Source organism: Mesoplodon mirus (genome assembly GCF_964341445.2).
Source record: "Mesoplodon mirus genome assembly, chromosome: 9".
In the NCBI taxonomy this organism is placed as follows: Eukaryota; Metazoa; Chordata; class Mammalia; order Artiodactyla; family Ziphiidae; genus Mesoplodon; species Mesoplodon mirus.
In genome coordinates, this window is record NC_138985.1 from 18690254 (window position 1) to 18703209 (window position 12956).

Genomic DNA, 12956 nt, shown 5'->3' on the forward strand with positions numbered 1-12956 from the left:
AATTTACATTTTAAAATACGTGAGTAAACTTGTAAAAAAAAACCACCAAAACCACAGTGGAATCTCTATTTCAAGCAAAAGGAACATTTAAAAATGCAAATCCGTAACTATCATAAATCAGGGAGCTTATGAACTGGAGTCCAGTGGCTGCGACACAATTTCTATTCATTAATCGTATTCCTGAAATTGTACAGAAGGTGAATCAATCCTTTGACAGAGCCTTGTCAGCATACACACGGCCCTCAGGTGGTTGGGAAACAGCAACTTCTGAATTCCCCAAAGATAAAGAATATTCTCAGAGTAACTGTGCTAATAAGAAAACAATTGTGAAAGGGTTATATATTAAAGGAAAATTTCCCTGAGATTTCAATTTCATCATTGCTCTTCTCTGTCTTCTGGGGAACATACAAGCCTCATAATTAACCTGATATTAAAAGATGCCACCCTATTTTGGTGGAAAGAGTTCACAGTGCATGAGGGAACATTCTGGGACGATGTGAATGTTCTGTATCTTGTTTCATGTGGTGGTTACACGGGTTATACAATGGGAAGAACTCACGGTGAGGAACAATTAAAATGTGTTCATTTTACTGAATGTAAATTATACCTCATTATAAAAAACAGAGTAAAGATAGGAGGGGGAAATGAGGAAATGAGATTGTGGTGGCTCCCCAGCATCCATTTCAGCCCAGATGAGTCACATGAGATAATCACTGTAATATAATGCCCCTCAATATTGACGGAGTCAGGAACGGGCATTTTTTTTTTTTTTTTTTGGCGATACGCGGGCCTCTCACTGCTGCGGCCTCTCCCATTGCGGAGCACAGGCTCCAGATGCGCAGGCTCAGCGGCCATGGCTCACGGGCCCAGCCGCTCCGCGGCATGTGGGATCCTCCCGGACCAGGGCACGAACCCGTGTCCCCTGCATCGGCAGGCGGACTCTCAACCTCTGCGCCACCGGGGAAGCCCCGAGGAATGGGCATTCTTGAACTAATTTGTACCAATGGGATGCAAGGAGGCACTTGCTCCAGCTCTGTTAGAAAGAAAAGCGACTCTCTCTCTCTCCCATTGGACACAGGTAAGGATGCACTGTGCTCCAGCTTTCTGGAAGTCATCTATGTTCACGAGGGGAACCAGCCTGAAGACTGAGTGTGACATCCATGTGTGGACAGTGGAGCGAAGAGTAAGAGTAAGAGAGTAAGAAATAACAATGTCCTTGAAGACACTGTTGAGCTTGTCAATCAACCAATCCTAGAGTCCACTTATCTTTGGGTTTTTTTCATTATAGATATAATACATTTCATCTTCAATTGAGCCACATTTAATTTTAATTTGAATGGAGTTTTCTGTTACCTGCAGCTGAAAGTATCCTGATTGTTTTCTAGCACGTTAATTGACTAAGCCCTTTAGATATGTAGCAGAAAACTGAGTGGTCATGTAATAAATGATCTCTAAGGGACTTTTTTTTTTTTTTTTTGCCATGTGTAAGCACCTTATTCAAAGGCTCTATAGCTTCTGGTCCTATATCCTAACTCTGTTTCACAAGAAGGTTCTTCATTTAGCCAGAAACTGTGATTCATATGGTAGAAGTATACCTGTCATCTTCTTTAATGTATCTTTTCCCCTAATTTTATAGTTAAAGGGAAATTTTTTTTTTTTTTTTTTTGCAGTACCTGGGCCTCTCACTGCTGTGGCCTCTCCCGTTGCGGAGCACAGGCTCCGGACGCACAGCCTCAGCGGCCATGGCTCACGGGCCCAGCCGCTCCGCGGCATGTGGGATCTTCCCAGACCGGGGCACGAACCCGTGTCCCCTGCGTCGGCAGGCGGACTCCCAACTACTGCGCCACCAGGGAAGCCCGAAGGGAAATTTTTAAAATATATATATATATTTATTTATTTGGCTGCATGGGGTCTTAGTTGCAGCACGTGGCATCTTTGGACATTTTTTGTAATTGCCTAAATTAACTTATCCACATACTTTTCAGAAAACAGGTTAATCATCTTGGCTCACTACTGCTCCAGGCTAATTACTTTTCACTGCAGGTGCAGAACATAATGCTTTGATAAGAAAAAAATGAAACCTACCTACAAACTACATTTGTACAAATAGCATGAAGAGTTAGGATTTGTACAAATAGCATGATGAGTTAGGTTTTGTTCTTGGCTCTATCATGGATGGACAAGGCAGTAATGTGCAAAGTGTATGATGTACAGTGGACCACAATTTACAAGGTCCATAAGGTAGCATACATGTTTTCAACTGGCTCCAAGGCCATCACCATTTTCAGACACTGAGGTATGGAAAATGGAAGGGCCTGTCAAGGCCTATCTTGACAAGTCTGAGGATTACAATTTGAGGTCTCCTTAAATTAAGGAGGAGGTCACCAGTTAGAGAACCTTTAGAGTTAGGGAGGAAGAGAGCATTTTATCCACAATTACACAATACTTTCAGGCTGACCACAGTGTCCCTAAACCTATTTCTAGTGCTTAGAACTAGGCTTTATTTTAATTTTCTACTTACTTTCCAACTAAACTTTCAGGAAGTAGGTAGGTGATCCTTTTCCATCCTTTAGTTGGAAAGAATACAGATGGTTGAGAAACACTTCCAGAGCATTTTGGGTCTGCAGGTAAGCACTGAGGGACCAGATAATTCCAGCTCACACCAAAGTCAGTAGAGTACTGCACATGAATTTGATTCTGGGTGACTTTTTCAGATACTTTACATCCAACAGAGATCTAACAAATGGAAATGCAAGGTTATTAAGATATTAAAACCATATTACAGTTTCTGCTCTAAAGACTTGGTAGCCAGAAAGTTGCTGATCACTTGACAGACAACCACACCTGTCCTGTATTTTCAGGTTCATTATTTGCTCTGCTGATAGACGGCGGAGTTGACATGGTTGCCCAAGGTGACAAATTATAGAAAGTGTCACATATATTGTGCAGGGAGTTTGGAGAGAAGCTGAAATCTGTGCTTCTGCCATGGCTGGCTGATTGCCTTGGTAGGACTGGGCCTACTCTTACAAATTGTTGTTTGTTGTGCTAATGGTCTGGCACTTCTGTTTGGCAGAATGCTTGACCAAGAAGGATTACTAACAGCTTTACCAAGTTTACTGTTTTGTTATACAATTTATGACTCTCAATAAATCACTTTCAACTACAAGTAAGATGCAATGAAGTAATTACAGAAGGTACTTTCGACCCTAACCCTTTGTTGATGGAGATAGTCATAATGCAACATTTGTTGCTAATACAGTGGGAGTGAGGTAGACAGAATAAATTGATTGAAATAAAATCTTGGCCAAAATTGATGTTGGCATTAATGCTAATCATGCCTTTGTTTTCTATAATTTTCTTTCTCCAGAAACACTGAAATGCTTTTGTAAAGAAAGTAGGTATAAAAAAAGAAGTAGGTATAACTGCAATAGCTTTAATCTTCTCTTAAAGGAAAAAAATTGCCTAAATCATATAATGATTTAAACTCAGGGAATTGAAATCAGTATCCTACATTTTATTTATCAATATTTTGCTCTATCAGTATTTAATCCCAGACAGAAACACATTTACTCTTATGTAAGTTTCATCTTGAAATAGTTCAAAAATAAAATACTTTTAATCATTAAGTTATATATAGTTGGGATGTATTGATATATTATCTTAATATTAAATTTCATTTTTCAACGTATGTATTAAGTCAATAAAATACTGTATGATCGTTGTCTCCACAATTTTTTTCATTTTTATATTGCTGGTGTATGGCTATTTATGTAATTGAGGTCATCACATTTTCACCTTGAATTGCATGATCCAGCCTTCAGTGGGGGTCAGGTCATGGGTCACTGCATACACTTCTCTTCCGTCGTGACTACCACAAATCATGACACCATCAGGGGAGTCACAGAATCTTTCTACTGTACAATCATCATGGAATAGCCAGTGCTCATTTACTTAAAAAAAGAAAAACAAAAATTTTATGACAGATTTATGACAAAAATACTTTGAAACAAATTTTCACTTTAGGCAAGATCTAGAATTATTTTAAGTAGAAATCTCTCTTATTACATACCATCCATAGACAAAACACTAATGTAAGCACATAGTTTTAGGAACATGGATACTGAGAGATTGAGATATATCAAGTATCCAATACTAGCTAAGTCTACATTTAGAAAGAAAGAGTGTATTATATGTGTTACAGATGAAAAGCAAAGGAAAATATATACCCATTTATTTTTTCTGACAGGTGTTTAACTTTTTAGGCAGAACCTAAAGAAGGAGGAAGATTTTTAGTAACATGATAGAGGAAGATTTTTAGTAACATGATAGCCAAGTGAGTTAGTTATTTCTACTCAAATTTTGATAGTACCTTCTGGGCAATTAAAAAAATTGTAATAGTAAAACTCATAGAACCAGAGAGTAGAATAGTGGAAGGGGGAAATGGGGACTTGTCACTCAAAGGGCACAAAGTTTCAGTAATGCAAGGCTGAATAAGCTCAGGAGATCTACTGTACAACATGGGGCCTACAGTTAACAATTCTGCATTTCATACTTAAAAATTTGCTAAGAGAGATCTTAATGTTAAGTGCTCTTACTATAACAGAAAAATCAATATTAAAAAAGAAGGGGGGCAGGAGGAAACTTTTGGAGGTGATTGATAAATTATGGCCTTTATTGTGGTGACGGTTTCATGGGTGAACACTTATCTCCAAACTCATCAAATTGTATACATTAAATATCTAAAGCTTTTTGTACATCAATTACACCTCAATAAAGTGATTTTTTAAAAAAAGCTTCTAGGAGTCTAAGGAAAATTTAAGCAGCAAGGTTATGATCTGATCAGTGCAGAATAATCCTATTGTCCCTCTCTCTCTCTCACACACACACACACACACGTGCATGTGTGCACACATTTGTGTCCGTCACAATTTCCTTTCCCTTTCGGAAGTGTTTTTTTTTTTTATAAATTTATTTATTTTTGGCTGTGTTGGGTCTTCACTGCTGGGCATGGGCTTTCTCTAGTTGCAGCGAGTGGGGGCTACTCTCCGTTCCGGTGCCCAGGCCTCTCATTGCAGTGGCTTCCCCTGCTGCGGAGCACAGGCTCTAGGCACGCGGGCTGCAGCAGTTGTGGCACGCGGGCTCAGCAGCCGTGGCGCACAGGCTTAGTTGCTCCGCGGCATGCGAGATCCTACCGGACCAGGGCACGAACCCATGTCCCCTGCATGGGCAGGCGGATTCCCAACTACTGCGCCACCAAGGAAGCCTGGAAGAGGTGTTTTAACATAATGATTTTATCCCAGAAAGGTCAGACATTAAACATATCTGGAAATTTCATCTAATTCCTGATACACTTTGATTTCATAGGTCCAACGTTTCTCTGGCAGTTTCCTGGTTAGCTCCAGCATTCACAGTGAAGATGAATGGGTGCAACTGGAGGCTTGGGTTACTGTGCAAATCACAGAGTTGGCTGGCCTCAGAAGAGTCAGAGAAGAGACCAAACAATTTAATTGGAATTGAGCCTTCACTAGTGTTGTGTCTTTTTGATTTTGTCTGAGCATAACATATGTCTGTAGAACAAGCAGTTTATCTCCAGGACTCAAATGGCTACCACAATGCCATTATCTGTTAAGTTTTCATGGGATTTGGAGCTACATTTAGTCCTACAGCACAGATACAGGACTCAAGAATCAAAAAACACAGAAATATGAATTCCAATAAGAATACCCTGAGTTTATTCTGGGGTACATATTTTATTTTATGCTAGAACTCTGCAATCCTGATGAAAAAGGGCTTACATTAATCAGCTAACACCAATCTCTTCCACAATATCATAAACTACTTATATAAGTAGATATTACACTTTCTAGGAGCACTGTCCTTGCAAGACAAGCAGGAGCTTAATTGTACAACACGAATTAGTCTAAAGTAAAAATCACTATTTTAGGTACTTGAAAAATACGTATTTGCTTTTATTCGTACAGAAGTTGTACTAAAATTATTCTCTGATCATAAACTCACTTATGTAAACCATTACATAGGGAAAAATAAATAAGTACTTTAGCAAAGTTCTGAATCAGATCTATGTAAGTATGTATCTAGAAATGTATGTATCTATGTATCTAGAAATGAAAAATTTTTAAAAGAAAATTACCGTTAATAAAATTATTGAATGCTATTTATTAAAACAAACTTGCTGGCTTGACCGAAAGAAAAGATTTAGTTACAATGTAAACCAGGAAGGTTGAGAGAAGCAAAAGGGTGACACCCTTTTCACTGTTTCTGTACCACTTGAAAATCTGTAAAAGGTTCCACATTGCACTTTTTGGAAAAGACCCAAATGGATTTTCATTTAGCATCAGTGAAAAATTTACCTGAAGTTTTGTCTTCCATAAACATGTCGAAGGCAATTCTTCCCACAGGGCCAGCGTCCGAGGGTGAACGCTCGTGCTGGGGCACTGGGGCGCTGCTGAAGGTGTCCAGCATGACGGTCCTCTGGTCCGCAGACCCTGAGATGAGGACGTTGTCAATGGCCCAGTCGTTCTGGTCCAGGCCGTCGTGTCTCGGCTGCCACCAGCGGAAACGAGTAGCAATCTCTTTAGCGTCAGAGGGGAGAAGGATATTCACGAATCTGAAGAAAATGATGGTTGGGGTGGGGGGGAAAGTCTTGTCAAATATCTCATGCGAGGAAGGGATGTGCAACCAGAGATAAGATATTACATGTCACAGGGAGGATGAGGAGAGGACGTTAGCTAAAATCGTTTTTAAAAACCACGATAAACTGTCTTAATTTTACGAAGTCTCACAAATCACTAAATTGGGGAAACAGAATGTGAACAAATTCAAGCATCCTGGAACTACCCCCTTGCTCTAACTGTCCCTGGGCAGGACTAAGAGGGACCCTACAGTTTTCTGCTTGCCTAGAGACCCTCCAGATCGGTAGGCATAGGGTATATGCACTCTGGTAGACATAAACCAATACTGACTTTTTTCTGCCACTCAGGGGTTGGTTTCACCTGTTTCCTTCTCCTGCCACCTTGATTTTATTCCACTCCCATGTGTACCAGAAACTTGCTTGGAATTTGGACACTAGATTGTGGCAGGACATTTGGGTTCTCAGCCTGAGAGTACCAGGATATATGTAATTACTTCATCAGTTGCCTGGTTTGACATCCACTTTATGCTTTATTGAAAACGTTATACTTAGAAATGCTGAGTGAGAACCATGGGCTAACAAGCCGAGCAGGCTGTCCCTGACTCAATCACCAAAGACAGACATGGAAACACATGGCTCCACCCTCCAACATGAATCTTTACCAGCTACAAATAAGGTCGGAAATACCCCTTAATCACAATGATGCATTAAAACCCCAGGAAGATATCAAACCCCTTCGAAATGATATTCACAACTCATAAAGTCTGTTGGGGAATATAATTTCCTGAGGTTTACTCTCCTATAAAGTCTCATCTTTTTATCCATGCTAATCTACCTCCCTTTACATTCCAGGGCTGCCTCTGCGTGTTAGCACTGTAGTTCATCCTGGGAAGACCCCTTAAGCTGAGGGCTTCAATATGACCCCTGGGTTTTCATCTTTCACATGGAAGAGGTTTTGTTATTTTAGTTTTGCCTACATACTATCTCCTAGTTGATTTTATGTTCCCTTCTCCTTCTCTCTTTGATGTCTTCCTTGAAGTATAATGACCAGAAGAGCAGGAAGTATTCCAGATGAGGGGCAATCAAAATCCATTCAAGGCTAGGATGTTATTAGTTGGATTTCCAGTACTTGGATTTTAAATACTTTAAAAAATATATATATTTATTTATTTAATTTATTTGGCTGCTCTGGGTCTTAGTCACGGCATGCAGGATCTTTAGTTGTGGCATGTGGACTCTTAGTTGTGGCATGTCGGATCTAGTTCCCTGACCAGGGATCGAACCTGGGCCCCCTGCATTGGGAGTGCAGAGTCTTAGTCACTGGACCACCAGCGAAGTCCCTTAAATACTTTTTTTGATTATGTCCATCATTTTGTGTACCCTTTGGGCCATGATAACTCAGTGGATCTTGGTCTTAGGGAAGGGAAGTGTAGATTGTGAATCCCAGACCCTCAGCTGTGTAGTAACTGGCAGTTTGGAGACCATGAGTCTTTAGGTAAATAATCTTTTCCACAGTTCATTTCCCCATGCATCTCAGTTTTGAAGCTCACCTGTGCCCCTCCCTTCCCTCTTTTTTTGTATGCTCACCTTGTAAGATCTTTCTATAATTTTTTTCCTTTGAATTGGCATGTGTAATTAACATTTTAAAAAGTATTAAATAACATCAGAAATCTATCCGTTCCTGGAGGGACACACAATCACACTTCTTTATCCAGAGCAACAATCTTTTATCTTCATTTCTCTTTCCTGATAAATCCTTGACCACATTTTAAAAACCTTTGGAGTGGAAATTTATCCAAGGCTGCCGAAAAGTGTAAATAAATTATGACCACTGTTCCTACCTTGGTGAATTTGTTTCTCCTTCAGAGAACTAAAGTGGATTAGACAGTTATGCTTTTACCCTACAGAAACATAACTTCCTTCTCCCTGTGTATTATGCTGTTAAAGTGTTCAGGAACTCATATGTGAGAGTCATTATAACTTTCTCCATAAACAGTTTACTTGCCTTGCCTACTATCTCCTACTAATAGGTGAGCACATTTTTTTGCACTATTACACTGTGTACCACTTAGTTTCTATCTGGAATCCTTTACTGGTGTCCAACTTTAATGCAAGTGCAGTATTTAAAACTTTTGCTTATGGCAGAACTTTTGCTTATGTCCAGACTGCCTTGCATCTGGGTGTGTCTCTGTGACTAAGTTCTGGCTATTAGAATGTGAAAGGAAGTGTGGACAACTGTTAGGAAGTGTCCTTAAAGAGAGCCAGCACACTGCTCTTGCCCCATCCTCCTGCCTGCAGGCTGGAATGGGGGTCCTCTCAGACCAAAGCGTTGAGTGTGGCGGAAGTACCAGTTAGAAGGAACCTGGGTCTCTGGTCCTGGTGGAGCCGCTGTAGCAGCTCTGGGTTACTTCCTTCTGGATCTAACTTACATAAGAGAGGAAAAAAAACACCTTTTACGTTATTTTAGGTTTTCTGTAATTCACAGCTGAACATATCCTTGACCGATCGTTGAATTTAAATGATCATTTACAAGGTTCTTGATTGTTTTTATTTTACGTAATATTTAGCTTGTACCTGGTTTGCCGTGCACTGAGATTATCTACGTTTCTCCTTTTATTTATTCTGTTTCTTCACTGGGCTGCCGTCAGCCCTCCCCACCCCTCTGCTCTGCTCGCCTCCCACCTTCTCTCCTTCTCTCTTTCTCTCCTATATCACCTTCCTCTTCCCTATTCTCCTCCTCCTACTTTAATAAATATGCTCTTTTCCTTTGTAACAACCTTGGGACTTTTCTAATCAGCCGCAATTGTTTTTTGCCCTTCAAGAGTATATTCTTAAAACATGACCCATACATTGTGTTTCTTCAGGGTTTTTCAATAAGGAATTTAAAAATAGACTCTAGGCTTCTTAAGGATATTTACATTTTGCGTTTATTTTCTAGCCCCCAATTCTCTAAAATGGAGTGAACACTATATAAACAAACAAATAAATTACTTTTCTGTTTCCACTTTCCCAAAATGCTGTTGAAATTAATTATCATATATTCATTAATTTATATGAGTTTTTACAGTGGGTCTATTCATTATTGGCATTGTGATTGTGTATTTTATTTTATTTGCGGATTCACAAACTAGTTTTTTTTGAAATAAAAACCCCAAACCAGCTGTTTATGTAGCTCAGAAACCTTGTCTTCGTGTTGGTCTCAGAGGCATCCTCTACTGGTGAGTGTGGTCCAGGTCCCCTGTGGTCCCTGTGATGGATTGCTGGCAGGTCTTACTAAGCATCTTTGCTCAACATACTAGTTATAAGAGATAAAATAGAATACAAACCCAGGTTTACTGTACTGGTCATAGAAGATTTCCATTAGCAGGTTCCAGGTAATGCCTCCATTGACAGAATATTCCAAGAGAACACCTTGGTTACGGTTGTTTGGTGTGATCAGGCATCCATACATGAAGTAAAATTGGATAAACTCAGAATTAGTGAGGTTTAGATCCACTGTGACCAAGAGCCGACTGCAACCCTAAGGAAAAGAAGCAGAATGCAACAACACGGTGATAAGGAATCATCATTACAGGTTCTAGGTATTCTCTGGCTTCCATCCTTTCTTTTGCAATACAAGTCACACAGTATTGCAATAATGATTTTCTTATCTCTCCTATTATACTAACTCCTACTATTGCCTTTAGCACACAGTAGGTACACAGCAAATATATGCTGAACTTTGAAATTTCAGTATTAGAATTTACTTACAAAGGGCAATGTAGTCTAAAGAGATTCTCTTCTATTTTCTTCTAAGCAATAGGAGAGCTGAAATTAAGTAACTATTCTATATTTTTATTAAATTATTACTAGCTATTTATAGGTATCCTTTAGATTTTTAAAAAGGTATCAGCTATTAATAAAATAGTACACTGAGATGACTATTTTAATATGAAATTTAAAAATGATGTCCAAAAATGTAATACAACTTAATTATAATTAGCAATATTAGTTGTAAGCTTTTTAAACTTTTATAGTTGATTTTAATGTTTTCTATATTAATTCATTAACAGAGTCATTTCTTAGTTGAAACTATGAAGAAAACTAGGCCTCTTAGAGTTCCATCTAAGCTAGGAGGAGTACTGTGAACACTGCATTCTTTTTTTTTTTTTTTAACATCTTTATTGGAGTATAAATGCTTTACAATGGTGTGTTAGTTTCTACTTTATAACAAAGTGAATCAGTTATACATATACATATGTTCCCATATCTCTTCCCTCTTGCGTCTCCCTCCCTCCCACCCTCCCTAACCCACCCCTCTAGGTGGTCACTAAGCACCGAGCTGATCTCCCTGTGCTATGCGGCTGCTTCCCACTAGCTATCTATTTTACATTTGGTAGTGTATATATGTCCATGCCACTCTCTCACTCCGTCCCAGCTTACCCTTCCCCCTCCCCGTATCCTCAAGTCCATTCTCTAGTAGGTCTGTGTCTTTATTCCCATCTTGCCCCTAGGTTCTTCATGAACTTTTTTTTTTTCCTTAGATTCCATATATATGTGTGAGCATACGGTATTTGTTTTTCTCTTTCTGACTTACTTTACTCTGTATGACAGACTATAGGTCCATCCACCTCACTACAAATAACTCAATTTCATTTCTTTTTATGGCTGAGTAATATTCCATTGTATATATGTGCCACATCTTTATCCATTCATCTGCTGATGGACACTTAGGTTTCTTCCATGTCCTGGCTATTGTAAATAGAGCTGCAATGAACATTTTGGTACATGACTTTTTTTGAATTCTGGTTTTCTCAGGGTATATGCCCAGTAGTGGGATTGCTGGGCCATATGGTAGTTCTATTTTTAGTTTTTTAAGGAACCTCCATACTGTTCTCCATAGTGGCTGTATCAATTCACATTCCCACTAACAGTGCAAGAGGGTTCCCTTTTCTCCACATCCTCTCCAGCATTTACTGTTTCTAGATTTTTTGATGATGGCCATTCCGACCGGTGTGAGATGATATCTCATTGTAGTTTTGATTTGCATTTCTCTAATGATTAATGATGCTGAGCATTCTTTCATGAAACACTACATTCTTAATCACTGTTGATGATTATAAAAATCCAACATAATGTATGTCTTCTTGCTACTCTTGGGCTAAAATACTAGTATATTTCATTGGCACAAACGTAAACTCTAAGGTAGGACGTGGTAGGGCAGTAACGAACTGATAGTGAATTTGTAATTTTTAAAAATTAAATTGCCTGTAAAGGGTATTTAATTATAGTACTGGAGAAATTCTACTTTTAAACAAGTCATCTTTGGCAGCAATGCATAATGACTATGAAATTTCTCAAAGCAATTTTCTAACGTTGCTGCTACCATTCATAAAATAATCTGCTAAAAATACACGTTTAGTAATTACTAACAATTACTCTTTCTTGGATAATTTACATAAGGGATTAATTATTGTTAATAAATTCAGGAAACTGAAGCTCATTTTCCAGATTTTTGGCTCCCTAAATCCCAAATCTGTTGCAAGCTCAGGAATTTTCAATTAGAGCATCATTCAGGTGGAAGACCCTCACACATTGTGCAAGCTCTCTATCCCAGGGTGGAAATTCATTTAAGTCCTTTTTAAATGTGTACTTAAATATGCCTGTGCCGACACTACCCTGCATAATTAAATTGTCGCAGCTAATTTGTGATTGGAAAGTGTTGAAAATAATTAGCATTTTCTGATTTGTAGAAAGTTGTGAGTTCACATCAGGGTTGTGCATTTGGAGTGTCTAACTCTGCATCCTGATTTGCAAATTAAACTTCAAAAGAGACTTGACTTTTTGGGGGGGAACTCAGAGGATGCAGAAATGAATAAACAGCAGCCAAACACTAACCCCACTGAAATGCAGAGCCATTCCCGAAGCCACAGCTCCACACACAGTACTTAATTTCCCTCCATTCACAGTCAGCCAGTTCTGGTTGGATGGGGCCCGATTGAAGTTGTCTTTGAGTTGGGTTGGAAGGGAGGTCTGGGGCTCATCACAGTACAGGCCACCCCACTGCTCGTCACAGCTGGGAGTGGAGAAAGAGAAAAGAAAAGTCAACATCAAACAAAGCCCCTGCAAGTGTTCTCTCAAATTAGCGAAGCCAACTCCTTTTCCTAGTCCAAGATGATGAAAGGTTATCTTCACAGAGCTTGCTGGAATTCACCTGCTCTCCTTAACAGTGCTTTAGGTTAGAAATAAGCTGTGAATTAACTGCCTCTATGCTTTCCTAAAGTAGTGACTTGGGCTTACAGGTGGAGAGAGAAGCAATTTGAAA

General features: G+C 39.2%; 1 protein-coding gene across 1 annotated transcript in view; it reads right to left on the bottom strand.

Annotated features, from left to right (window-relative positions):
• The window catches only part of RELN (reelin), a 525441-nt gene that overhangs the window by 25295 nt on the left and 487190 nt on the right, over positions 1-12956 (bottom strand). Inside the window, exons 48-52 of the mRNA XM_082631643.1 lie at positions 12530-12707; positions 9979-10172; positions 6372-6628; positions 3796-3950; positions 2522-2736 (exon numbers count right to left, since the gene is read on the bottom strand). Of these exons, the coding sequence (XP_082487769.1) occupies positions 2522-2736; positions 3796-3950; positions 6372-6628; positions 9979-10172; positions 12530-12707 (999 nt within the window). The remainder of the gene's footprint in view (positions 1-2521; positions 2737-3795; positions 3951-6371; positions 6629-9978; positions 10173-12529; positions 12708-12956) is intronic.